The sequence below is a fragment of the Carya illinoinensis genome, chromosome 1 (assembly GCF_018687715.1).
Source record: "Carya illinoinensis cultivar Pawnee chromosome 1, C.illinoinensisPawnee_v1, whole genome shotgun sequence".
NCBI classification, from domain to species: Eukaryota; Viridiplantae; Streptophyta; class Magnoliopsida; order Fagales; family Juglandaceae; genus Carya; species Carya illinoinensis.
The window spans coordinates 54,582,961-54,607,547 of record NC_056752.1 but is presented as its reverse complement, the minus strand read 5'-3'; the positions used below and the strand labels follow the sequence as shown (position 1 = coordinate 54,607,547).

General features: G+C 37.0%; 4 protein-coding genes, 1 long non-coding RNA gene and 1 pseudogene across 8 annotated transcripts; 3 read left to right on the top strand and 3 right to left on the bottom strand.

Moving 5' to 3' along the window:
- Positions 1-2,205: 2,205 nt before the first annotated feature.
- On the bottom strand, positions 2,206-8,015 carry LOC122289233 (dolichyl-diphosphooligosaccharide--protein glycosyltransferase subunit 1B). The gene is made up of 9 exons (XM_043096214.1): positions 7,827-8,015; positions 6,853-6,897; positions 4,724-5,355; positions 4,230-4,377; positions 3,909-4,088; positions 3,735-3,803; positions 3,310-3,399; positions 2,540-2,677; positions 2,206-2,427 (listed from the first exon to the last, which is right to left on the bottom strand). The coding sequence occupies exons 1-8, from the start codon at positions 7,938-7,940 to the stop codon at positions 2,555-2,557; spliced, it is 1,401 nt and encodes a 466-aa protein (XP_042952148.1). The 5' UTR covers positions 7,941-8,015; the 3' UTR covers positions 2,206-2,427; positions 2,540-2,554.
- Positions 8,016-9,018: 1,003 nt separating this feature from the next.
- LOC122289222 (BTB/POZ domain-containing protein At5g03250-like) lies at positions 9,019-14,397 on the top strand. 3 transcript variants are annotated; one of them, XM_043096202.1, is made up of 4 exons: positions 9,019-9,385; positions 10,906-10,975; positions 11,858-13,072; positions 13,633-14,397. In XM_043096202.1, the coding sequence occupies exons 1-4, from the start codon at positions 9,327-9,329 to the stop codon at positions 14,179-14,181; spliced, it is 1,893 nt and encodes a 630-aa protein (XP_042952136.1). In that variant the 5' UTR covers positions 9,019-9,326; the 3' UTR covers positions 14,182-14,397. The 3 variants fall into 3 exon arrangements, with proteins under 3 accessions (XP_042952136.1, XP_042952139.1, XP_042952143.1); XM_043096205.1 differs by lacking the exon at positions 9,019-9,385 and adding an exon at positions 9,844-9,921; XM_043096209.1 differs by lacking the exon at positions 9,019-9,385 and adding an exon at positions 9,941-10,363.
- Positions 14,398-14,717: 320 nt separating this feature from the next.
- Positions 14,718-15,413, bottom strand: LOC122301170. Its single transcript, XM_043112333.1, has one exon. The coding sequence runs from the start codon at positions 15,411-15,413 to the stop codon at positions 14,718-14,720; it is 696 nt and encodes a 231-aa protein (XP_042968267.1).
- Positions 15,414-16,098: 685 nt separating this feature from the next.
- On the top strand, positions 16,099-17,099 carry LOC122301162 (annotated as a pseudogene).
- An 891-nt stretch (positions 17,100-17,990) lies between these two features.
- Positions 17,991-23,132, bottom strand: LOC122289209 (E3 ubiquitin-protein ligase WAV3-like). Of its 2 annotated transcripts, none has more exons than XM_043096193.1 (2): positions 22,414-23,132; positions 17,991-20,341 (listed from the first exon to the last, which is right to left on the bottom strand). In XM_043096193.1, the coding sequence occupies exons 1-2, from the start codon at positions 22,639-22,641 to the stop codon at positions 18,404-18,406; spliced, it is 2,166 nt and encodes a 721-aa protein (XP_042952127.1). In that variant the 5' UTR covers positions 22,642-23,132; the 3' UTR covers positions 17,991-18,403. The 2 variants fall into 2 exon arrangements, with proteins under 2 accessions (XP_042952127.1, XP_042952123.1); XM_043096189.1 differs by having other exon boundaries at positions 17,991-20,344; positions 22,414-23,131.
- Positions 20,263-21,625, top strand: LOC122289218. The gene is made up of 2 exons (XR_006236142.1): positions 20,263-20,403; positions 21,245-21,625. It is a non-coding gene; the product is annotated as an uncharacterized LOC122289218 (long non-coding RNA).
- Positions 23,133-24,587: the final 1,455 nt, after the last annotated feature.

The window sequence follows — 24,587 nt, the reverse complement described above, 5'->3', positions numbered from 1 at the left end:
GTATATGAGACAGAGATTTGTTGGAATTACAATATCACCCTTTTATTATTTGTTTACGAACTGGAGTTTTTTTTTTTTTTTTAAAACTAAAAGCACAACAAAATTCGATGCTTGGAACCAAAGATTTTTGGGTGGATTGTGTATCTGTTTACCCTTCTAAAAATAAAAAATAAAAAAATAAAATATCAGTATCTATAGATATATCGAAAACAATATATTAGTAAGGAATTCATGTTCTCCATTTTCAAACATTGTTAAAAATTCATGGTCTCTATTTTCAAACATTGTTAAAAAAAATATTTATAAAAAAAAAGAAATCCTAAAAGTCAAATAAAATTGTACAATTTAAGGTGTGTTTACAATTTTAATTATGGAAATAAAGGATGCTACGGTTAAAAAAAATGATATAGTCAATCACAATAATAAGTTGTACAAATAATACGTAAAAGTGATTATATATAGAGTTTTTATTTCTTAAATTAATCAAGGTTATAAAGATTATATTAAAAATTTTATGTGTAGTTATTTTTGTGTAATTGGTTGCGTTACTTCTTTTTAATATAAAATTATTGTTTTGATCAATTAGATTAATAAAATGCATAAAAAATATATAAAAATGATTGTATATAATAAAACTCTAAAAATGATTATCATAACCATCGTCATCGTTTTTTGTACTCATGATTAATCATAAACAATAATTCTCCCTTGAATTTTTATTTTTTATTTTTTGAAACATTTTGTGAAATGGTAAAAAGAGAGATATAACTGCCGCACAGTCCAATAGAATGGAAATGCTATTGTTATTATTATTATTATTATTTTAAACCTTAAAATAGAACTTTTGTGGGCTATGAAAGCGCCCATCCAAGTGGACGGTGCCCAATCTATTAATACATCCACCCTTCCACCAAACTTTGCTAAATCCTATGATATGCTTCTCTGGCTCTCTCTTTCAAAGCTTTTACTTAGTCAAAACAAAATGGGCAAAACTCTCATCTCTCTGTCAGTATGCCTTAAATAGGTTTTTGTTTTGGTATGATTATTTATGTCCTAGGCAGGTTTTCTTGTGTGGATTGTATATATCCTAGGTAATTAGCATTGGTTTCTTGTTAAAGAAGGTGGTTTAAAAGGAAAATTTGCAGTTGGGACAAGGTCTAAATCAGGAACATAAGCAATTAGGAATTAAGAATATTTTTTGACACTAGCTAATCGATCGTCTTTAGCATATATTCTTAATAATGTAAAGTGTTAACCTTAAGCTTCATATGAGATATCTTAGCATTCTATGATCATTCTCTTCTTTCACCCCACCAAACGATGAAAGTAGTATAAAAAAAAAAAAAAAAAAAAAAAAAAAAAAAAAAGACACCAAATGACTACTACATGTGTTGACAGAATGATATGCAGAAACTAGTGTGATTACAAATATTAAGGGATCTCTGTCTGTACTCAAGATTTCTTTAAACCCAAGTCTAGCGCCGCCAAACCACATCATTGCCATTGGTTTAGTAAGTTAAATTAGCTGTGAAATGAACCTTTTTTTTTTTTTTTTGGAATATTTCCCACTTTCAGCTCTGGGGTTAAAAGATGTAATCCATTACAATGCAAAACGAGCAGCTAAGCTAATGATAGAGTGTCCGTCTCCATCTGTTTTTCACTTTAAAAGTTTAACCCCAATATTCCAATTAAATTCAAGTAGATTTCCATAGACGCCAATGAGCTTTTTACTCATCGTCTCTTCACCATAACATTCACCATAAATCATACTTATTTTTTATCCTTTTATTTTGCTTTTTATTTTTATTTTTGAACTAAAAGAATTCTTCTACTCATCATCTATATACCTAACATTTGACAAATAATAATAATAAAAAAATCATATGTGATATGATAAGTATAATTTTTCGATTAGAAAAGCATGTCATTTCATAGTTCATTGAATTTCAACCTTTCAACCTCATGGTGCACGCAACCCACAAAAAATATTCCTAGGGAGCAATCTTCGTTATGGTTTCAGTTCTTCAATACTTGCACACAGTGCTCAGTCTGGTCAAGAAGGAAGAAATGTAAAATATAGCGTAGTAGAAATTATCACCAACACAGCCATGTGGGTTGCTGATTTCTCTTTCTTACTCCAATCTTCTCGCTCGCCCGGTGAAAAACAAGTCAACCATACTAGATTTCCAGAAAGATGAGGAGAGCTGATAAAATGTTTTATTCTCTTTAACACACATCTGAACCTTAATATTACTTAAAAAAATATCAAGACAGCGAACCAATATGTATGGGAACAGTTCACAAACAACAAAATTTCTAAATAGTGGCCGAAAGACAACTACGCGCATAGAGCAAAATTTCTAAATGCTATGTTCTCTGGCAATCACTTCCAACACTCCTAGCTCCAGATTTGGCCGTCGCCTGTCACTGTATGTCAACCAAGTTGAAGTCACTCACAATTCTAGCTCCAGAGGAAAGTAAAAGTAGTCTTAATAACAAATATTTCATATACATGATAACCAAGTTGCATGAACATTACCTTTTACAGTTCCAATCACTTGCGTAAGGAAAGATCAACATGTAGATAAGCCAAGCAAGCAATGAATAATAAGAAAAACACAGATGTCAACATCAATGGTTCCGCAAGCATGAATATCGGATTGAAGTTGTAATAAACCTGGATTAATAAGAGATAAAACAACTAGAGTCAATATCTGCAACAAAAGAATTTTCTTTTCTGGATGAACAATATCACTACAAGAAATAGTAAGATCAGGAGGATAGAGAAAGGGTATCTCTGGCAAGCAAAAACATAAACACAAGCCTGGCCCAAAGTCTCTGTATCGTAAGAATGACCCATCTTGGAGCATAACTGATTTGTAGTTTAACCTCTGTGTATCGATAGACTTTATCCTGGCAAACTGTCAGCTTAAATCCCACTAAAGACGAGTACTGACTATCAGTTACCATACAAACTAAAAATTGCAAATAGCATTGAGCAGGTATGGTAACTTGTTTAGAAACTGGCTATTTGTTTCAGTATGATAATAGCAGATGTCCCTGCTAAAGAAGAAACAACACATTAATTGTTTTAACAGACCCTGTTTACTTATGCCCAAAAAGAAAAAAAGAAATGGAAATCAACAATTATGATTATATTGTAACTGCCACATTGGGCTTGGATATGTGAGCAGAGCCCAAACACCTAGATTTGGGAGAACTAGTAGAACACTACGTCATTTTACCCTTGAGACTAAATAGAAAACATTTCAAGTCAGTGTATGGTTCTACAACATGTTTATCAATCACCTGGAATGGAGAGTTGTGCTCAGGAACCACGTTGTTCTTTTCCAGAACCACCACAGTCCTCCCAACGATGTCAAGATAAGAATATTTGGTCTGCAGGCACCAAATGTAAATATTTCTAGTTGGTCCATAAATTTCTGATGCTGTAAATTCTGCTAAACGATGCCTTTATATAGCAACAACAAATAAGTTAACAGCACAGTGCCTAAAATGGCAAACCATTAAAAGTTTATTTAAATAGAACAAAAAGTCTAGAGTTTTAGCACCTTGAAAACACAAATATATTGTCATTCTCAAATTCAAAAAAGGACAAAAGTAATAGACTTCAATATATAAGTAGGTTTTGATCAAAGCGAGTTGACACACTGTTGAGTTTCTGCGCCTGTGTGCATGTGTGTGTGTGTGTGTGAATTGACAAGTTAGGTTACCTCCAGATGCTGCTCCACCGGGAAAGGAATGACAGCAGAAGGGTCTTTTGCTCCCTCTGGCAGTGCAACCTGGATTGTGACAGGTAGTAAACATATAAACATAAGCCTTGAAGCGATAAGTGGAAAAAATAAGACAGCGATAATATGAACGCAGACTCATGTCACTGAACTCACTTTAACAGTCAATTTGTTCACCACTGTCTCCACAAGAGGACATCCAAAACTGAAGTTGAGGTATCGCTTGCCATCAGGTGACTCAAAAAGGAAGTCTTCCAATGGGAGCCCATATCCAATGACAAAAGTAGCTTTCCAACCTCCAAATAAAGGATAACGTGGCTCAATCTCAAGTTCTGACTGTAAGAACAAATGGTAATTACGATGTCTGAAAACACATTTAACCTTTTTTGGGGGGAGGAAGGGTTACATAAGTATATTTTTCCACACTAATTTCCTCAAATGATCTTCTAAAATCTAAGTTAAGAGATCACACGCTACCTTCCAGGGATCTGTACGCAAATGTGAGGATGAGATATTCCCTATTTCGTCACGGTAGTAGACAGAGTGAACTCTAGGAGGTAGCCTTGCTAAAAGATTTTTAAATGAAGACACCCCGCTAATAGATGGCCTAGATTGATATTCAACCCTGCCAGAAGGAAACTTAAGAAGTATGAACATTCAAATGAAGCAAACATCAAGAGAGAAAAAATAACCAAAACAAATAAATGGGAAATGCCATTTTTTTTATTATTAGAGCTATCAAGTGATAAATCAAAAGGAAAAAGGAAAAAAGACTAGAAAAAAATATTGATATTGCAGTGTGATGCCATATTAATACAACACTATATCTGTTTATATAACACGTTGAATGAAAGCTTGAAATTTAGTTTATAATGAAATCAAAGCCAATTCTAGCCATAAAGGAGACAACATTTTCATATAATCCAAAGGACTAAGAGGAATATATGACATAAAACAACAATAAACCTTACCTCGAAAACATGCCTTTGTGTCGAGCACCTGCATGTGCCAACTTGTAACTCTCTGTGATCTGCAGATTACCCCAGTGAGATATTTCCACTTCACGGACAAGCTCCTCAACAATGGCAAATGGATTGTTGTTCTCAAAATGAAGTAGTATGGGCAAGAATGAATATGGAGGATGATTTTCATATGGTCCATATTTCAGCTCTGTACCGGCACGGTTGGTTGGTTCCACTCTTGTGAATGATTCCAATTTAGAGCTTGGAGTCTTGAAAAAAGTTGTTTGTTTCTTAATGTGATATGGCGATAATATTAGTGCACTATCACGATAGTAGACCAACTGTGACTCTGATTGACTTATTTCTGCTGGAAAAGGTTCCAGAGAATGTGTCAATATGTAAAGAACTTCTAGTGTTGCAGTTTCGCCTGTGCTTAATGGGTTGAGTAAAGATATAGAGAAATACTTAGTTCCATTTGGTGCATCAGGTAGCTCAGTTGGAATCACATCAAGGGCCAAATAACTTTTCTTCTTCCGTTTTCCGACAGTTGCTGCAGCTTTGACAAGTGCTAGCTGATCAACTTGAGTGGGAGGAAATGCCAGAAGTATTTCTGAAGCAGGAGATGTCCCAACATTTTCTACCTGAAAGAAAACCATCAATCAAATATCTGCACCAAAATATTTGCACTTTCTAGCACTTAACGTAGAAATTAATACATATTTTCAATAATCAGTATGAACCTTCACTAAAACCATGGTTTAAAATTTTCTTACTTATAAAAAAAGACTTTGGTTTCAAAATTTAGACCAAGAGAATAAATTTTGGTTTCAACAGGCACTCTGAATTGAATTGTGCCAAAATTTAGCCACCAAGTCGGTGATATTATTTTAAGCATTTTATCATAAATTTAAGAGCAGGGACAAAGAGGTGGCAAGCCCTTAGACTACGATTATGGAAGTGGGAAAATAAGAAAAAAAAAAAAAAAACTATCACACCTGAAACACAATATTTGTGTGATTTGGTAGACATAGTCAAAATCCAGAGCAGAGAAGATCACAAGAGAGCTCTCAAACCTTTAACTTCTATACTACACAAAGATATTTCTCTGCATGAGTTTGTGCAAGGGAGAAAACGCTCCTTTGAATATGGGATCTCAAATTGAAAATATAATTCCATAATTAGCCTATTCAAACAAGGTTGGGAATTGTAATTCTGTTCTAGTCGGTTCCTAAACCCCTCCCCACCATAAGAGATCAACTGTAGAATTTAAGACCATAAACATAGATACAGAAATTCAAACGAATAATTAGGAAGTTTGATAAAGATTTGGTTGCCAGTTTTTGCAAAATATTTATAATAAATGACAGAAATTCCATGACATTAACTTGACATGTAGTGGTAAAATATCAAATTTCCACCTCGTGGTTAGAAATAATAACTAATTACTCTCATTACAAAACTGTCACTGTACTCCCACATGGTTTGGAATAAAATGAAATCTTCATACATTCCATCTTTGATGGGTTCTTCCTTCCACGTGGCATGCCCGTTCACATGAAACGTGAAATTAGGCCTCATAGCCCTCAATGAGCTTTATAGATTCATTGAAAGGACAGCAAAACAACTCTGTTCTTGGGTACAGAAATAGACTGGTTAAGTTCCCACACATCTTGGGGGCTAGATGAGGGCAAATTTCATGTTTTATGTGATATGTGCATGTCAAGAGGGAGAATCTATCAATTGAGCCAGAAAAATCATGAGAAGGTTTACTCACAATACTCGTAACCACATGGACATGATTTGTAATTTTCCCAAAAGTTAATTCAAGTTAAAAGAATAAAATTAGATACAAGCCCAACAAGGGAATCTCAAAATAACACTAACAAAAACAATAACAGCAACACCAATAATACTTAGAAAAAAACAACAACGACGACGACGACGAAGATGATGATGATGATAATAATAATGATGATGATGATGATGATGATGATAAATAAATAAATAAAATACAAAGCCTCAAGCTCCCCACCCTAATTCAAATAGAATTTGAGAAAGGAAAAAAAAAAACAAAAACAAACTTATTTCAAATACTGATACTGTGTGAAATCAATTGAAGAAGCATTAGAAATAAATACCTTCAAGGTTAGGAACACCTTAACAATGTGAGAAGTCAAGTCAATCTGCAAGCATGATCAGCAAATTAGTGGTGACAGTAACTGAAAGATGCGGCTTCAGAGATGAAGAAACAGAAGGAAATATCAGCAGAAAATCAATCAGGCTTCCTTGGGCTATCATCTAAGATCCAATGTGGCAATGAAAAAGTTATGAGTACATCTACCAGAAAAGAAAATATAAAACGAGAATAATAAAATGAGAGGACCGTTACAAATGTGATACAAAAATTTATAGAATTCCTTAGATTGCCAACAAAATGGAGGGTAAGAATTATGTAGGTGTAGGATTCTTATCTAAATGTATTTCTTAAAATATCAAGGGTACAAAAGTTAAGCTCAAATGATTCAAATAATTACATCTAGGCTTAGTTGAGAGGAGCCCTTTGATACTCGGCTTCTGATCATCACGAACATACCGGTTTATGCTCTAAAAATATGTCCCACTTTTTTCTGTCCTAAGTTTTTTCGTAAAGACCAAACACTAGTTTGTGTACTAAAAACATTTCCGAGTATTTCTGTCCCAAGCTTCGGAAAAGACCAAAAAAAACTTGAAGTATTTAATGATAATTGTCGGAATAAAAAATTAATATTAAAGTAACAATGCCAAAAGCGAGCAGCCGCGACAGATAAGAACGGAGAATCCTAGGTCCATATTTTGATTTGAAATATTATAACTAGCAAGCATCTAAAAAAATTCGTCAAGATGAACCCATTGTATTCTAATAACAAAACAAATCAAACTCGAACATGCAAATTGGAACGCATTACACAGGTTTCCGATCGAAATCGTTTTTCTCTAGTTTCATTATCTTATAAGATGCAATAGTATGCATTATCAAGTAAAAAAAAGCTAATTAGAAATATCTGAATCTACGACTAAATATTACGAAAATGAGTAGTCTGCAAGCGAAATAGGGAATTATTTTCAGGCTTACTCGGCGCTCAGCGTTGGCGATCTGAATCTCCTGAGAGTAGGATCTAACGAACAGAGAGAGAAGAGCTAAGGCAGAGAGAAGCAAGGCAGCTCGGATTCTGAGCATAGCTTCCATGGATGCGCTCCTCTCCTCGTCGTAGTTGACGAACTGCGAAGGCCGAAGACTAGAAGCAGGGCGAGATAGAGTAGAGGTACAGTGAGTTTGTTGGCGTGTTAAATTAGTTTGGGCTCATTTTTCGTGACATGGTTGGTCATCTGCATTTGTTTTGGGCTAGCATTTTGGGCCCAATATAATAATGGGACTCCAAAGCAAAATATACTCAACTTTTCCTGTAAGAGTATTGGAATGATAATTTATTTCAGCAAGAGACTGTAATCCCACCTTTGATATTATAAAAATCCTATTCCATCAAACTTGCTTAATGTGATATTATTATTATATATCAATTATATAAGAGTTAATCTATTTAATAATGAATAATATCACATCAACAATATGGAAGAAGCGGGATAAAAATATTTTTTATAGGATAACTCTTTATCTCAATTGATTTTACAGTTAAGATAAGATAAGATTTTTGTTGAAAGGTTAATAAAATATTATTATAATATAATTTTTTTAATATAAATTTTATTTTGAGATTTGAAAAAGTTGAATTATTTATTATATTTTATGTAATAATTTAAAAAAATTATAATGATAAGATGATGAAATAGTTTAATTTTATATAACTAAACCAACACTAATACTAAAAAATGTTGATGTGGTGTTTATAATTACTAATGTTACCAATATAAAACATTATGTTTCTTGACATTTATTATATATCGAACTCAAATCTTAATTTTAAATTTCATCATCTTTAATTACATTTAGTAACAAATTTAAAAAAATGGTTTACTGAGTTAAAACACTTGCACGATAACATTTAAGACGTACCATAATTGGGAATTTGGGACGATGAGATTTGAAAATTTAGGAGGCAGAAAATCATTTCTTAAAATGAATTACAATTAAAAATATTTATTATTAAGACGGCAAGTGCAAAGGACATTCAACCCAACCAGGCCCGCATTCTTAAAATGGATAAACATTGGAATATAGATGATTTCGAAGACAAAAGAGAATGATCCAGTCGATAAATGCATACGTATTTATATGGTACTACAATCTCAACGTAAATAAGCATTGAAGTGCGCTTAAACTCGAAACTCTGAACGCCCCAAACACTGACTTTGTCGTCTAACATCAGTAACTGAATTTTCTCCTAGATTTTGCGCTTTGGACTCGGGACCATCGACGCTCTCTCTCTCTCTAACCAGAAAACCGAAAAGATAGCGCACAGAAAGATTTTTTGAGCGAGCAAGAGAAAAGCCATTTAGGCTCACTGCCCATTTGATCACTGTCGTAATTGACATTGTTCCCTTACTTCTTTCATCGTTCTTCTTTGTTATTGGGCTACAACTCTATTTTCTAGTAGCTGACGTCATTGAGTCGGACATGGCGTGCATGAAGCTGGGATCCAAATCCGAAGTCTTTCACCTCGATGGCCAAACCTGGTCAGTCATTTCTTGCTTCTGCTATCGTTTTGTATTTCTTTTCCGTTTGATATTTGCCCTCAATTTTTTGATAAGGTGATTGTAATTTGTTAAAATGGAAATATTGCAATGTGGGTTTGTGATAAGATTTGATGTTACGTGATGTACTCGTTTTGTTTTGCATTTGAATTCAAATTTTTGGGATTGATTGTGTGAATTGTATTTACGGGAATGCTATGACGTTTTAAATGAGTCTCTATGAAAGAGGTAATTCATTGCATTAGCCAATAACCCGATATATTTAGTTCCAGTTTGATGGTAAGAGGGGGTAAAGATGATTTTAAATAAAAGTTAAAAGTTGGATAAAATATTATTTTTAAATTTTAAAAAAATTAGAATTATTTATTATATTTTATATAAAAACTTAAAAAAATTATAATAATAAGGAGGGATCAAACATTTTAATTATCCAATCGGAATTTATAATTTGTCACCACCGTCGTTAACTGAGTGAGCATGCCCGTGTGTTTCTTACGGACTTCACGGCTTTTGTATGGGTAGGTTTTGATATTCTATAATGTAATCCGGTTTTAACCTTCACTATCTGGAATCTAGCACTGTCCCTCTAATCTCGGATAAGTAGAATCTGGCACTCTCCCTCTCATATGGAAATATTTTAATTTTGAGTTGTCGGATTTACTCTGTCAAATACCTTGGCAGATGGGTTTTCGACTCGGGACAATTTGGCATCGGGTTTTTACTGTCTGTTTTGAAGTGTCTCATACTTTGCTGAAATGTCCAATGAAGTTTCTGGGGTTTAGGAAGTCTGTGTTTGTTGGCTTGGATTTTAATGAGGTTATGGGGCACCAGATTGATTTCTGAAATCTTGATCGGATTCCCTGGTTATGAAGAGATTATTTGCTGGTTAATTTTATAGCGGTATTTACCCACGTTGGCTCTTTTTTCTTGGTTGGAATGGAGTAGCAGTTCAGTAACAGGGTGAGATATACAATTCCATCAAACTAACATTTACAGGAGTTTAGAAGAAGAAGAAGAAGAAAATAAAACAGATTTAAGTGGAGAAGATGGCAGTAAAATTGTCCTAAAAGTTGATAAGGACTGCGAGATTAATTTGATTGATGTTTGCATGTAAACTGAATTGACACTTGCCTTGTCATGGTTCCTGCCATGATAAATAACAGAAATAGATAGAAGTAACTTTTTTCTTCTTCATAAGTGGTTAACAAAAGCTTATGTTTCCTGTTGGGTAAATAACAAAATCTCTGTGATTATATTGATTTGTGCTATGATCAGAACGAAAATAGCTAAAGAATATTTGAGAAATTTGATTATTGTTCATATGTTAAGATTCATCTTGCTGCTATTTTACATGCATGATTCTCAGTTCTGAATCCTTTCTGGTTCTGAATCCTAATTATTACCGAATGCTGACTTAATGACCATTATTGTGTTGACAACATGTCTTTGAGTAATATATTCTTCTCTCCTATATTTCTTCTAAGCCAAATGCAATTTCGCAGGCTTTGCTCAACTGGGCTTCCTAGCGATGTCGTCATTGAAGTTGGAGAGATGATCTTCCATCTCCACAAGGTGCATTTTACTGGGCCATTTCTTTGTCCTCTTACTTGCTTTGTCATTATTTATGGCATATATGGATCTCAACGCCATGCTTTAAGAGGCATGCAATGCTTGCATCCAGATTACATTGAGATGATGCTTGAAGAAAGCACCTCAAGTGCAACCTTAAGTCTCTGATCTCCTTTGGTTGTGTGTTGTGTCTTGAGGTAACCCTCACTACAAGAAGTATAACTAGAAATAGTCAAAGTATCTGGTGCTCATAAACATCTTGTCTGCATTTATTTGTGCGACTTCTGTGATTTTAAACATTGATGCATGAGAGAGAGAGAGAGAGAGAGAGAGAGAGAGAGAGAGAGAGAGAGAGAGAGAGAGAGTGATGGGTTCAATAATGTGCACTGAATAGGAGCTCAATAATGAAAGTTTTCTTTCTCTCTATCTTGTTATTTCCCTTTTTAAATCTGTGATATAAATTTACGAAACAATCTGATATTGTTCTTCATCTTCTTCCTCTTCATTGTAGCCCTGAAATTTTGAAGCTAAAAAGAAAAAAAAGAAAAACTGTCAATTATATTTGTTTACAGGTAAGTGATAAAAACAATGTGCACTGAATAGAAGCTTAATTACGATATTTTTTTAGACTTCTTGTAATTATGGATGTATGGAAACCCATATTATTGTTTTCCTTTCTTGAATATGATTATTCTTCTTTTTCGTTGTGATACTATTGCGTTGTCATATAGTCTTGCCCATTGAAAAGTCAAAAGGCCGGCCTGATTCTTCAATTCTTAGTAGACATTAAGTTGTGTGCATATCTTTGGCATTCTGGAATCTTTAGTTATATTCCTCGTTTACTTATCATACTGCATTTCCTTGCTTTCTTGGCACGCCCTGCAGTTTCCCTTGCTTTCCAGGAGCGGAATATTAGAAAATCTTATTGGAGAGCTTTCTGGTGAGGATGAGAAGAAGTGTGTTTTGCAGCTTCATGACATACCGGGAGGAGCCAAAACCTTTCTTCTTGTAGCCAAGTTTTGTTATGGTGTTAAGATGGAGCTCACTGCATTGAATGTAGTCAGTCTCAGGTGTGCAGCTGAGTATCTTCGGATGACTGAAGACTATGGAGAGGGGAATCTCATAATTCAGACAGAACATTTTCTCAATGAAATTTTTTGTTATTGGACTGACTCAATTAAAGCTCTTGAAACCTGCGAAGAGGTTCTGCCACGTGCAGAAGACCTTCATATTGTTTCAAGATGCATTGATTCTTTGGCAATAAAAGCTTGTGCAGATCCTAGCTTGTTTAGTTGGCCCATGTCAGGATGCAGTGCTGTGGAAAGCCCAGGTGGAGCTGTAATTTGGAATGGAATATGCACAGCAGCTAAGCCAAATCCTGTGAGTGAAGATTGGTGGTATGAGAATGTGTCCTCTCTGAGATTCCCTCTGTATAAAAGATTGATTCTGGCTGTTGGATTGAGGGGCATGAAGGCAGAGAGGATTGCTGGGTCCGTGGTCTACTATGCAAAGAGTCATCTCCCATTGTTGGGCAGGCAATCAAGCTTCCAGAATGGGAACCGTGATGCCCCAGAATCAGCTATTTCTGCCTCATCTGACTTGAATCAAAGGAATCTCCTTGAAGAAATAGTGGAGTTACTGCCCATTGGAAGGGGTGTCACAGCAACCAACTTTCTGCTTAGACTATTGCGAACATCAATGATTTTACATGCTAGCCAATCATGTCGTGAGAATTTAGAGAAAAGGGTTGGTGCTCAGTTGGATCAAGCAGCTCTTGAAGATCTTCTGATACCAAATATGGGGTACTCAGTGGAGACCCTTTATGATATTGATTGTGTCCAGCGGATTCTTGATCACTTCATGTTGGTGGATCATGATTCTAATACTAATTGTATGGTATATGAAGGGCAGTTGATGGGAGCTTCACATCCACTGACCCCTATGACAAGGGTGGCTAATTTAGTGGATGGTTATCTAGCTGAGGTGGCACCTGATGTTAACTTGAAGTTACCAAAATTTGAGTCCTTGGCTGCTGTTATCCCTGATTATGCGAGGCCATTAGATGATGGAATCTACCGTGCAATTGATATATTTCTCAAGGTAAAAACAATTTTTCATATGTGCTTCTGCTCATTGAAGACTTTTATTGCAAAGATGTTTGGTTCTGGTCAAAGACTATGTTTTTTGATAACATAGTTCAAACTGGAGCACTGTTGCCGTACTTTTATAGGAATGATTCTGTTTTGTCACCTCTTGCTTCTTAGGTCTACGTTTAAATTTTATTAATTTTAGAGTTTCTCTTGAGATTCATTCATCGCAATTAACACTCAATTCTGGTATATTTCATAGAAATGTCTTAAAAGGAGAATTGGTTTTCAATTGCAATAAATCTGTTTTTTTTTTTTTTTTTTTTTTTTTTCTTTTGAGAAGTAGCAATTTCTTTTACCTTTAGGTGGAAATGATACTTGCTTTCATGGTGGAATTAAAAAATTACTGTATTATGAAAGGAATTTTGTTGAGAACTCATTTCATTTTCAAGTTTACTGAAGACAATCATACTAGATTGTACTGCATGTTAGATTATTTTCTTTGAAGTTATTCATTGCGCGCTGGATATTTTATCTGTCTTTCCTAAAAAAACTAGTGTTTCTCAACTTCAGGGTCACCCCTGGCTAACAGATTCCGAAAGGGAACAACTCTGCAGGCTTATGAACTGCCAGAAGCTCTCCCTGGAAGCCAGCACCCATGCAGCCCAGAACGAGAGGTTGCCACTTCGTGTCACTGTCCAAGTTTTATTCTTTGAACAACTCAGGCTCCGCACCTCTGTTGCTGGTTGGTTTTTTGTCTCTGACAACCTTGAGAACACTCAAAATCACAGCGGGAATCTTGCTCTGGTCAGACATAACGCCTCTATTCAAGCAGGCACCACCCAAAGTCACCTTGTAGCAGTCGATGACATGAAGGAACGGGTGTCTGAGCTCGAGAAAGAATGCTCAACCATGAAACAAGAGATTGACAAGCTAGTGAAGACAAAGGGAAGTTGGAACGCGATCTTGAAAAAGTTCTCTTTCAGACTAAAGACAAAAACCTATGATCCAAATGCATCGAAGCACGGCAACAATTCCACTACCCCACCAACATCAAAAGCACCACTTGTGAACGGAAAAGAAAACCATGGCAGTAGTACTGGTGAATTAGGAGCTGATTGATTTTCTCATCTCAAATATTGAAAGCCAAAAAACAGTTTTTTTTTTTTTTTTCTTAGTTTCCATTTATTTTAATTAATTAATTTTCTCAAGTTGTTAATTATATGTTTTTTTTGTGGTTTAGTTAATAGCGTAATAATAGTCACACGTACATTAGATTGAATTACAATTCATGTTGTTTCTTCATCAATTCTCGACGTCTGTTCCCTATTCTAACCATGCATTGTTCCTTGGTCTTAAGCTATATTCAAGCTAGAAACCAGTCGTGTAAATTAATCCATGTCATCAATTGATACAGGTTAAAATAAATATGATCCTTTATATGGAAAGCCTCATGTCTTCTTTAACTTTGGTAATTAATTAATGAAATTGAAACTCATCCAAATTCTTCCAATAACGAGGATTGTTAATTTATAAGTACGTATCCTTAAGAAAAGAAAGAAGAGGAAACTAATGGTTAGCAACACCAAAGATCTAATTATAACCATGTATGGAAAACAAGAAGCTAGGAAAACTGTTTTGTCATGGCTGCTAGCTCTTCAACGCCGGGCGGGAAGTATCCAAAAGGGTGGTGGATCAAACTTCGAACAATAATCTGGTGTTTCAAAACTTCCGTCTGTCAACTTGAACGTGCCAAAATCATGACCTCGATACATGTAATCCTCATCCACCTGATTCCAGTTTTCATCCGAGAAATAGATAGTATTCGATTCACATCCTTCAATATCATGAATGGACATCGACTTTGAGTAGTTTCCACCCACATATATGACCCGATCACCTAATGATTCCACTTTCTTCCATGTCTCCTGTTTGTGATCTAACTCATAGACGTTGAATAGCTTTGTTCTGTAGGGACAAACTAAAGGCTGCGTATCCTCAGGGATAAGAAGATCAAACTCATCCACTGCTATCCCCTCTGAATTAACAAAGTAGCCGGCGATCCGATCGACAAGCCAAAGACCTCCCAGTGATTCCACCAAGTAAGATTGAGTGAAGAACTTATTTCGTGGAAAGTCCATGTAGTGATCAGCATCGGAAACTGGTGCAGAAGGAGTGATGATTTTTGCGGGAAAAGGACTACGAAAATCCCATACTGCGATCGATCGAACCGTTGGCTGCAAGTGCAGGAAGCTGATTCTCGTAGCATATGATATCGCAGTAACCTTCGTCACCAAGGTCAGTCCAAGTGTTATCTTCGAGAGTGCAGAATGCAAGGCTTGATTGGATTCCATAGATTACCACCACCCTGCAAGACTAGTTCACGAACATCACGACAGCCTTGACGAGGAAAACCTTCCGCAACTGTTCGACAAAGTAAGTTTCACCAACGCTGGGTTTCAGTTCACGAGGAAACGTCGGAAGTTCTACTTTAGCCTTACAGAAGGGATTAAACAGAAGTGGGTTTCCTCTTCGATCCAAAACCATCATCCAACCGGGAGAAGAACCCACGCACCAAGCATCAGGAAGCCCGTCGAACACGTTCTTCATCTTGTAAATCTTATTCTCTGCGAGGCTGAAGAAGCAGCGAGTCAGTACTATCGTCGTCCTGGTCACTGGGAAGCATGAGCCATGGAGTTTGAGATAGTGCGGCGCACGACAAGGATGACACAGTTTGGGAAGCACGAGCGCCCATGGGATTTGGAGACCAAAGGTCATAAAGAAGCAAGAGGAAGTATAAAAAAACATACACGTCGTAGGAAAGAATAAGGAGGATTTATACAGAGGGAAGGGAGATCAATCCTATGATTAGCTAGAAACGTTTTTTGCAAGTCTCTAGATTTATTTTTCTCAAAGAACAAAAGCCCATACATATTATGTTCTTGGACTCGTTTGGGCCTGGTGAAGCCCAACTTTTGTTCGGCCTGTTTTGTGGATGCTATAGCCTATTGCGTTTACGAAGGTACCGAACTTTCATCATCCCGAACGAACACACGCTGTCACGCACCCTCTCATCACAATCTTCCATGAAACAACCCTAATTTCCTCTCTCTCTCTCTCTCTGTCTTCTGTCCTTTGATGACGAAGGTTACAAACCCTAATTTCATCCACCCCCTCAAAGGTTAGAAACTCAGTTAATTTGGTTTGTTTACTTGTGACTACTCGAAGAAGGCGTTTTATGCCTAGGAGTAATTCTGATGTTGCCAACTTGCCATGTAGGTGCTCTGATGGTGTGCAGAAGTGAAAATCATTGAGACGGTGATGAGTCTGTCTCGTAAAAATACTAACATTTCCTTTGCCAATTGGACTCGTTTAAAAGATGGGGGTAGAAAATACCCATTTATCAGATATGGGCTTCCGATGGTCTCACTCACAGTGTTTGGGGCTTGGATCATCTTTTGCAAGACATGTTAGTGCTATTTTTATTCGCAATTTACAATCCTAAAATGTCTGGTCTCACAGTTTATTATGTAAAAATGCAAATATATCGTATGAACTATGAAGTGCGCTTGAATCTAGTCAAATATTCTAAGAAAGGGGGAGAGAGATAGAGAGACAGACAGAAATATTCATGATACCATTGGGTTCCCCCCGCGGCAAAGGTGAAAGATGATCAATAATGGGAAATTATTGAGACAAGAAAAGCATTGCCCAGAACAGGACCTGTAGAAGCCTGAAGCATACAAACCGAAAAAAATCACAGAAGGAGCTTAAGGACTTTTGCAGGCATAATTCAACACAATTGAGAGCATTTGCAGCTCACCTTTCTGTTTCTCTGTATAGGCTTTGCAAGGGAAAGTGGACATAAACAACTGAGTACATGAGAATTCCTAACCGAATGATGGCAAGTCAGGCTAGTTTTTGCTTGCTGCCTGCTGGTTAATCTCACCCTTAGGATTTTCAATTTTTGGTTTTGGTTAAAACATTATCAATTTTTTGGATTCACTAGTGAATTTTACCACTGCGGCTTTTGTTCAGAATTCTGTAATTTATACTAAAATAAATTACTCTTGCAGCAAACAATATAATTTGGGATGTAAGATTCTTGAGACAACAAAAGTCTTGATCAAGCATTCTCGTTGTTTCTCCTCGTAAACCAGTTTATTGAAAGATGGTCAGTTACCAAGGAACCAGCATCAATGCCACCCTAATATTTCTGAATTAGTATGTCAAGCTACCATGTGGGTTAACTCAAACTGATACCCTGTCATGGCGTTGCAACTGCAGAATTTCTGTTGAGCACGTTCTTGTCCAAGCTAGTTCTTCCTTCTAGTGCACTGGTTGGCAGGTCTGAGACTCTGAATCCCTGATCTGCGAGTTTAGAGAAAAGCTTAATTTGCTTCCGATTTAATGGTTCTACTTTGTACTCTTGTTGGCTATCTCCCCTTCCAAACTATATCAAGTTCGGTGCTAAAGGCCTGTCCTTCAATGTTTGAGCTGTCAGGTTTTTTTCAATTTGGACTCGAAGAGGCCAGTGTCCCTCCCTCTGATCTAGAGCTGTGCAATTTCTAAGGAGTCAAAGGGTGGCATTTAGCATAAATTTTCACCGTATTCGTTAGCCGTATCTACTTCTCTGCTTTAGAATACTTCCGTTTAGTTCAATCTGATTATCTACACTGACGTTTCTTATTCAATGGTGACTTTTGCATGGTAATCCTTCATAAACATTTTACATTGGATGATGAGGATCTTAAGAGACCTCCCATACTTCTCCGTTCAAGCTGCTTTCCCTGTTTACTTGTTACCCTGCAAGTTCACTAGCAAATGAATTGTTTGTACATGCAGAGGCACAAGTGTTGGTATACATGAATGAATCGACAGCAGGTACACGTGCATAGAGAGAGAGAGGGAGAGATGAATAAGCTCAAGAATTCGCTGAGGCAAAAGCCTTTTTGCAAGATTATCGAGAGCAGGTAAATTATATTTTAGGCGAAAGAATACAGCATCCAACCATTTTCACAATTATAAACTTTATACCCAGGTCTCCCAAAGAGAAAAACCATTCCTCGATATGTACACCCCCAACACAACACAACACGAAAATGGAGAACATAATGTTTTGAAACCCTACCTAGTGTCCTTTTTTACTCCCAAGCATATTCTTTCACCCTTTCGCTTTCGCCAAGCTTTATTCATTTACACATATAAGATAAACAGCCAAAAAAACCCTCTTCTTATCTCTCCAATTTATCACCCTCCCCACAACAAAATTAAAAATACAGGAAAATGAAAAATGCAACAAAAAAGCTATTTGAAGATGACCCCCACAATAATCCTGCAAAATTTACCTTGGCTTCGGTTGAGACCCGAATGACAATAATGGCTGCACAAGCCTCTGGCCTGAGGGACTACCTAGTAACATGGCTTGAGATCGAGTAAGCATCTCAACCATTGATGGAGTTTGATAAGCTTGAACAAGACTTGAACCATCGGTGGAGTCACCTCTTGCTGTTGCTCTTTGCCATGAGTGTGAGCTCAGTCCAGAAAGAATATAGGCTCTCCCAGATGCCTCGTACACATGTCTACTTGCCATCCTCTCTTGCATTTCTTTGAGCTCAGCATCCAATGCAATGCAAAGCCGATCATGAGATTTGGATGACACAGTCTCTGACAACACTCTTCGGCAGTTTTCAAGAATTGAAACTGCAGCGGCTAAGTCTCCCTGCTCAGCTGCAACTTGTGCCTGCGCCATTGCCTCAGCCGCTTGGAGCCTGTTGCGTTGCCGGTCTACATCTATTGACACTACCACTTTTTTAGCAATTTCGGGCCTCTCAATCCTAACTTCGTCACTCTCTAGGGTCATCATTTCTTTAGTTAAGGGATCCTTGAACATACACCTCACCTTTATCAGTGATGTTTCACTGCTGGAAGGCTCTGCAGGGACATTGAGAGATACCAGAAAATCCCTCTCTTCATCTGCATATAAATCTCCAACATCAATAAATCCAGTACGACCATCAGCCGTCACACGGCTGGGGTAATTTCCTGCTTTTAGTGAGACGAGGTGGGTTTCTGAATGGACGCACTCAACTCCCACTTGCAGCTCCTGCACCACGACACTCAAAAGCCCCCCAATGCATTGTGCAAACGCATCTTGAATTACAGCTTCAGTTTCGATGAAAGAAAAGGTCCCTCCAGAAATCTCTGAAATTGAGTGCATTGATGAAGCATCATGATCTGCACCAAATCCAAAAGCATGCACTGGAATCTGAAATCCTGTACTGTGACCACTGCGCATGGATAAAGGGAGGAGCGACTGGTAATTTGGTTGAGGTTGGTTATTACCAGAGCCATTGACAGTATAAGTGTCCTGCCCATCAGATAGCAGTATTATACTGGCCACAGGATTCTTGTCCCTTCGGTCTTCCATTATCTTGGCACCCTTTCTCAAGCCTTCAGCGATGTTGGTCCCACCATTTGCAACCAAAGCGTTAACAGCTTGGAGTGCCTGCTGTTGCCCCAAGTCAGACATCCGACGAAGAGGAAACAGGCGACGGGCTGTGGAGGAGAAGGCAATAACTGAAAGCCTGTCATTGGAGCCAAGGTTCTGTATTACAAATCCCATGGCGCGTTTAAGCAATGCAAGCTTGGTTCCTGCCATGCTACCACTTATGTCAAGCACTGTGACTAGATCCACCGGAGCACGATGAGTTTGAGAAAATTGTAGCAAGCTAGCCAGGTTTCTGCTGGGATTTTTTGCCGTAATTGCAGCAGAGGCTTTGAGATGGACCAAAACAGTGAAGTTATTGAAAGAATTGGACCGAGGGGCAGATGAAACCTCTGGATATGTTTTGATCTCTATTGTTTTAATAGAATTGCGATCTGCAGCATTCTTATCGCAGCAGCCTCTTTCAGAAAATACAGGCTGGTGATCTAAGGATTCATCATCATCAAATACGGTCGGCTCCATAGCTTGATAAAGTGGCATGATATGCCGCCGATTCATATCTCTTCGAGTGGGAGGAAGTTGGCGGATCACAGTCATCAGAGCATCATTTTGGGGCCAACCAACTGGACTAATTGATGCTCTCCCAGGGGAAGGATCTACACTAGGACCTTGCACAGGGATTTCTTTCCATTTTGCTCTGCAAACTGGACAAACTTGGTTGCCATGTTTGACATTGGAAGCAATGCAGTGGAAATGAAATGAATGAGAGCATTCCGCAGTGAAAATAGCATGACCATCCCCTTGTTTCATTTTGGTTAAGCATATTGAGCAGGTCTGCTGAGAGCATAAAATGAAGCAAGCAAGATGAGTAAACAAAGGGTGATACAAGCATGAAGGTATGAAAGTACTTGAAAAGTCATACACACAACATTTTGTCAAAGATTACCACAGATGACATTCTTTAACCAACTCAAATGTTTTATGAATTTTATACTTTGGTTTTAATTCCACAATTTGTATCTGGCATGCTTCGAAAATATTGTTCTGGACAACGCAACAATAAGCTTCCACACAATTTGCAGAAAGTAAGTAAAAACATGTCAATGGGGAGTCAACCCCAGCTCTCAAATTGGGAACCGGGGCTTGATGCAAGTGTGGCTGAAAGCCACAGGCATGGTCATAGTAGTTAGCCTCCACAAACTAGGGATTTTTTTTTTTTCTCCCCAATAGAACAATCTCAGTTCCAATATTTGTATATTCGAACTTCAAGAGATATTTAGGTGAGCACTACAGAGGTAATGCGACGAGCAGGATGCCCAACTTAGCAAGTTTAAATTCATTTAATATTTTAAATATATTTAATGTTTAAAACTAAGGAGCTTTATTTTTGTTCTCTTTCTTTGTTACTTTAAAATCTCATGTGGTGCGATACCATTGTATTTTTTCAATTGCTTCTTTGGGCTGCTTTCTCCTCTTCAATAAAACCATGTGCCCACTTCCAAACATTAAGCAAACCAAGCCAGAGTAGTTGTTGTTACATTACATAAAAGTTGGTTAATTCTAGCGATATTCTTGTGATCTTTTACTTAATCAATTTATCAGTTCAAGGTGGGTAATCAGTACTTTCTTACTGATAGGAAAAATATTCAGTACTTTCTAGCATTATAGCATGCATGCAGCCATGAGATATTCATTTTTCTTTAATATTTTTTTTTTCTTTTTTTGGCATGTATGCAGCATGAGATTTGGAAGGACTATGCCCTTCCCTCTCCATTATCCAAGGGGCAAAGGAGATTGCAAGTGGTTGTTTCCCCAGCATCAATTAGGTTTAGCTATGGGTAGCTTTTCCTATGGGCTAGGCAAGAAGAGAAGCTGAATTATCTAACAAAAGAGCAAACCAGAGAAGAAAAGGAAGTCAAACACGTGGCATCCAACATATGGAGGGCACAATAGGAAATAAAAATTAAAGATTATACTTTTGAGTGGTTATCAAGAAAGTATACAGTGCTGTAGTCTTTACGTATAAACCGGGGATTCTATAACAACCAGAGAAAGAATTGCAAGAACTATCATCAAAGAGGTTAAAATCATGAATTTCTTTATCATATTTGTTGGCCATCTTTTAATAGTAAGGCAAACAAGAATGGTCCTGAAAAGAACCTGTGAGATGACACCACAAGCCTAATTAAGGCGGGGAAAGCTATGACATCAAATACCAAGCTCGTTGATTTCTTACACACCTTAAAAACTGCTAAAATATAGTTATACCAAAGAAAGAAGAAAGAAGCATGAAATAACTAAATTATGCATATTTCTTCAAAAAAACTGAGATAGATAGAAGAACACGTATGACTTATAATGGGGAAATTGAAGCAAACAATACAGATTCCAACGATTGTAACGGTTCCTGTAGTAAATCATATGCTGGCGTGAATATGAAAACGTAAAATCCCATCATAATTGAGGAAGCAAAAATTCAACATTTCGAAGATCTTTCACTTGTCAATGTCACGGAAAAGCACACGAAATGCTTCAAGAAAAATACCATGCCCCAGTTTTTATATTGTAAAATAAATCGACAAGATGATCAAGTGAATTCTTGTCACACAGCTATTTGTTTTTAGTACCCAAGAAAATCCATTTTCCATTATTTAGTTACCCCCCATGAAAGGAACTATTGGGCTCAGTTGTCCTACTTGAGCTGGTTCGATCAAAATTTTAACTACCAACACAACAGAGAACACAAACCAAGGACTTTATACTTTCTTCTGCCTCCATCTCCTTGGCAACCAACAAAGCAACTATTCAAAGATTATCAAAAACCAACCAGAACCCAGGAAGGAAAAATAATAATAAACACGCAAATACACCATACCATGGAACTACTAAAGTTAACGATATGATACCTTGGACGATTTGCTACCACTTTTGGACAACCTTAAACCATAAGAAGACGGCGTAGGCGTGCTCGGCCTCGAGGAAAGCGTGCTCCAATTGGCCGGGGAGAGCAGAGCAGCATCAGACAGCCTCTCAGAGGCCTCTAGAGAAGGAGGTGAGTCTTCTAAAGTTCTTGGGACAATCATACAGAGATTGAGACCCAGTGCGACCTTCGCTTTCCTCCATTTACTTCCCATTTTTCCCTTTCAGATCTCAAACAAGAAAACCGAAAAAGAAACAAGAACCAAATCCCAGAATCCACAATACTTAGCCGAAGAAAGTGAAAACTAAAGCAAAACCAAGATCTCAAAGAAGCGCTTAAGTTCAGCTAAGCTTCTTCTTTTTCTCTCTCTTGGCTGAGAGTTCAGAGAGAGAGAAAGGAATGGAGCACGAATACCAAGATAGAGAGAGTGGAAGGTTAATGGGTGGTTATGGTTGCAGAGAAATAAGCAAAAGACTTGGGTTTTATGGTTCAATGTGGGTTTTGAGGCTTAAAAATGTCAAAGGGAGGAACTGCGTCGTAAGAGGATGGGGTTGTTTGAGAATGTATTAGTCTTCTTCTTGGTGTTATCGGCCGCCATGGAGGAGAGAGAGAGAGAGAGAGAGAGAGAGAGAGAGGTTGGCTATTGAGGATTTTGACCTGCTCTGCTTTGCTTTAAGATTTTTGATGGGTGGTAAAAGGACACAAATAAAAGCACGTTTTGGTTGAATTGGGAAAGCAAGCTGCTTTATAAATTTGTCAGCTTCCATTTCCTGTATTACCCCTCATATCTTTATCAATTTTGCCACTCATTGTCACGGAGCTGTAGTGCTATTTTGTCTTCTCTCCTTTTCTTTTTTATTTTCTTTTCCTTCTTTTTCTGATTTTGCTCAAAGGTCAAGGCAAAATAGAACGAAAAATTTTACTATCATTCACTATATATTATATATAATTTTTTACTTTTTAATTTTTTTATTAAATATATAATATACGAACTAAATTTAAGAATTTAATTAAATTAAATGAAAAAAAGTTTGTCTAGCGAAGTACCATCGGTGCTTTGAATAAATGCATCAAAAACAAAAAAGGTATTGAGGTTTTAAAAATTGAAATTGTCGCTTAAAAGAAATTTCACATGACTTGTTACACAACAGACATAATCGCTTAAGTTGTTCAAAGTGGACTAGTTCGAATCTATAGTCCCTTTCTCAGAATGTTCAAATTCCCTTCAGCATCAGATAGACCAAGTACAAGATGATTTTGAACCGTTGCCAACCTTGTTATCACGGTAGGGGCGGACCTGCCCTGCAGTCATTTCTACTGGCCCAAGCTGCATCAGTATCAACTAGCTGATCAATTTCAAGCTTATACAACTATAGTTTGTTTGTTTGTTTTTATTTTTTTTCTCCCTTTTTGCCGTTTAGAGAAAGAAAAATCAGTGTTCATGCAGCTTCTATGGCACTGTGATTGACAATCTCTGCTGAACTAAGTTACTAAGCCATAATTGCAGAGTCCTTGAGGAAACGACCTTAGTTAGGCAAGGGGTCTATTGGAGTAACTGAAATTCGAAGAACATGACACTTTCCTTGTATATTCCTTCCTAACATGATCAGTCGACCCATTTAAACCTACTTTTTCTAGACATCCGAGTTACCCATCAAGCTGAAATTCAGCCATAATTTTACAGATTATGTGCCACATTTTCCACTCTTGAATTCCTTTGAGCCGATGACCAAAAAAAGCATATAATTAATTCCTTATTAGAATTATTCCATTCCACCAAATGATCTGAATTTGTCCCAATGCTATAATTTCTAGAAAGTCAAAATAAATAATGTGTTCTGCTTGGAAAAGCATACAATTTCGGCATATATCTATTGGTGCGTGGTTGTTGAATGCTCTCTCTCTCTCTCTCTCTCTCTCTCTCTCTCTCTCTCTCTCTCTCTCTCTCTCATGTACGTAATAGTGTGCACACTTTGATTTCAAACATGGCGATATGCTCTTGATTTATGGTTAGGTACCCATGAAGAAGCCCCTTTCACCTTTTTGTAAATGGATGACAGTATGCAGTATTTTTAGTGTTAGTGGCTGGTTGTCAAGTCTCTTCTCTCACTCTCTCTCTAAAAAAAAAAACAAATATTTTTATTGACTAATATAATATTC

What these genes read in the sequence shown, in the direction of transcription:
- LOC122289233 (XM_043096214.1), bottom strand. Translation starts at nt 7,940, where the DNA reads ATGGAAGCTATGCTCAGAATCCGAGCTGCCTTGCTTCTCTCTGCCTTA. An exon ending in AGGTGTTCCTAACCTTGAAG is followed by an intron (nt 5,356 to 6,852) that starts GTATTTATTTCT and finishes GTTTTCTTTCAG; the next exon opens with GTAGAAAATGTTGGGACATC. An exon ending in TGAACAAATTGACTGTTAAA is followed by an intron (nt 3,804 to 3,908) that starts GTGAGTTCAGTG and finishes GTCACAATCCAG; the next exon opens with GTTGCACTGCCAGAGGGAGC.
- LOC122301170 (XM_043112333.1), bottom strand. Translation starts at nt 15,413, where the DNA reads ATGGAATCCAATCAAGCCTTGCATTCTGCACTCTCGAAGATAACACTT.
- LOC122289222 (XM_043096202.1), top strand. Translation starts at nt 9,327, where the DNA reads ATGGCGTGCATGAAGCTGGGATCCAAATCCGAAGTCTTTCACCTCGAT. An exon ending in TGATCTTCCATCTCCACAAG is followed by an intron (nt 10,976 to 11,857) that starts GTGCATTTTACT and finishes CACGCCCTGCAG; the next exon opens with TTTCCCTTGCTTTCCAGGAG. An exon ending in CAATTGATATATTTCTCAAG is followed by an intron (nt 13,073 to 13,632) that starts GTAAAAACAATT and finishes TCTCAACTTCAG; the next exon opens with GGTCACCCCTGGCTAACAGA.
- LOC122289209 (XM_043096189.1), bottom strand. Translation starts at nt 22,641, where the DNA reads ATGGGAAGTAAATGGAGGAAAGCGAAGGTCGCACTGGGTCTCAATCTC. An exon ending in GTGGTAGCAAATCGTCCAAG is followed by an intron (nt 20,345 to 22,413) that starts GTATCATATCGT and finishes TTATGCTCTCAG; the next exon opens with CAGACCTGCTCAATATGCTT.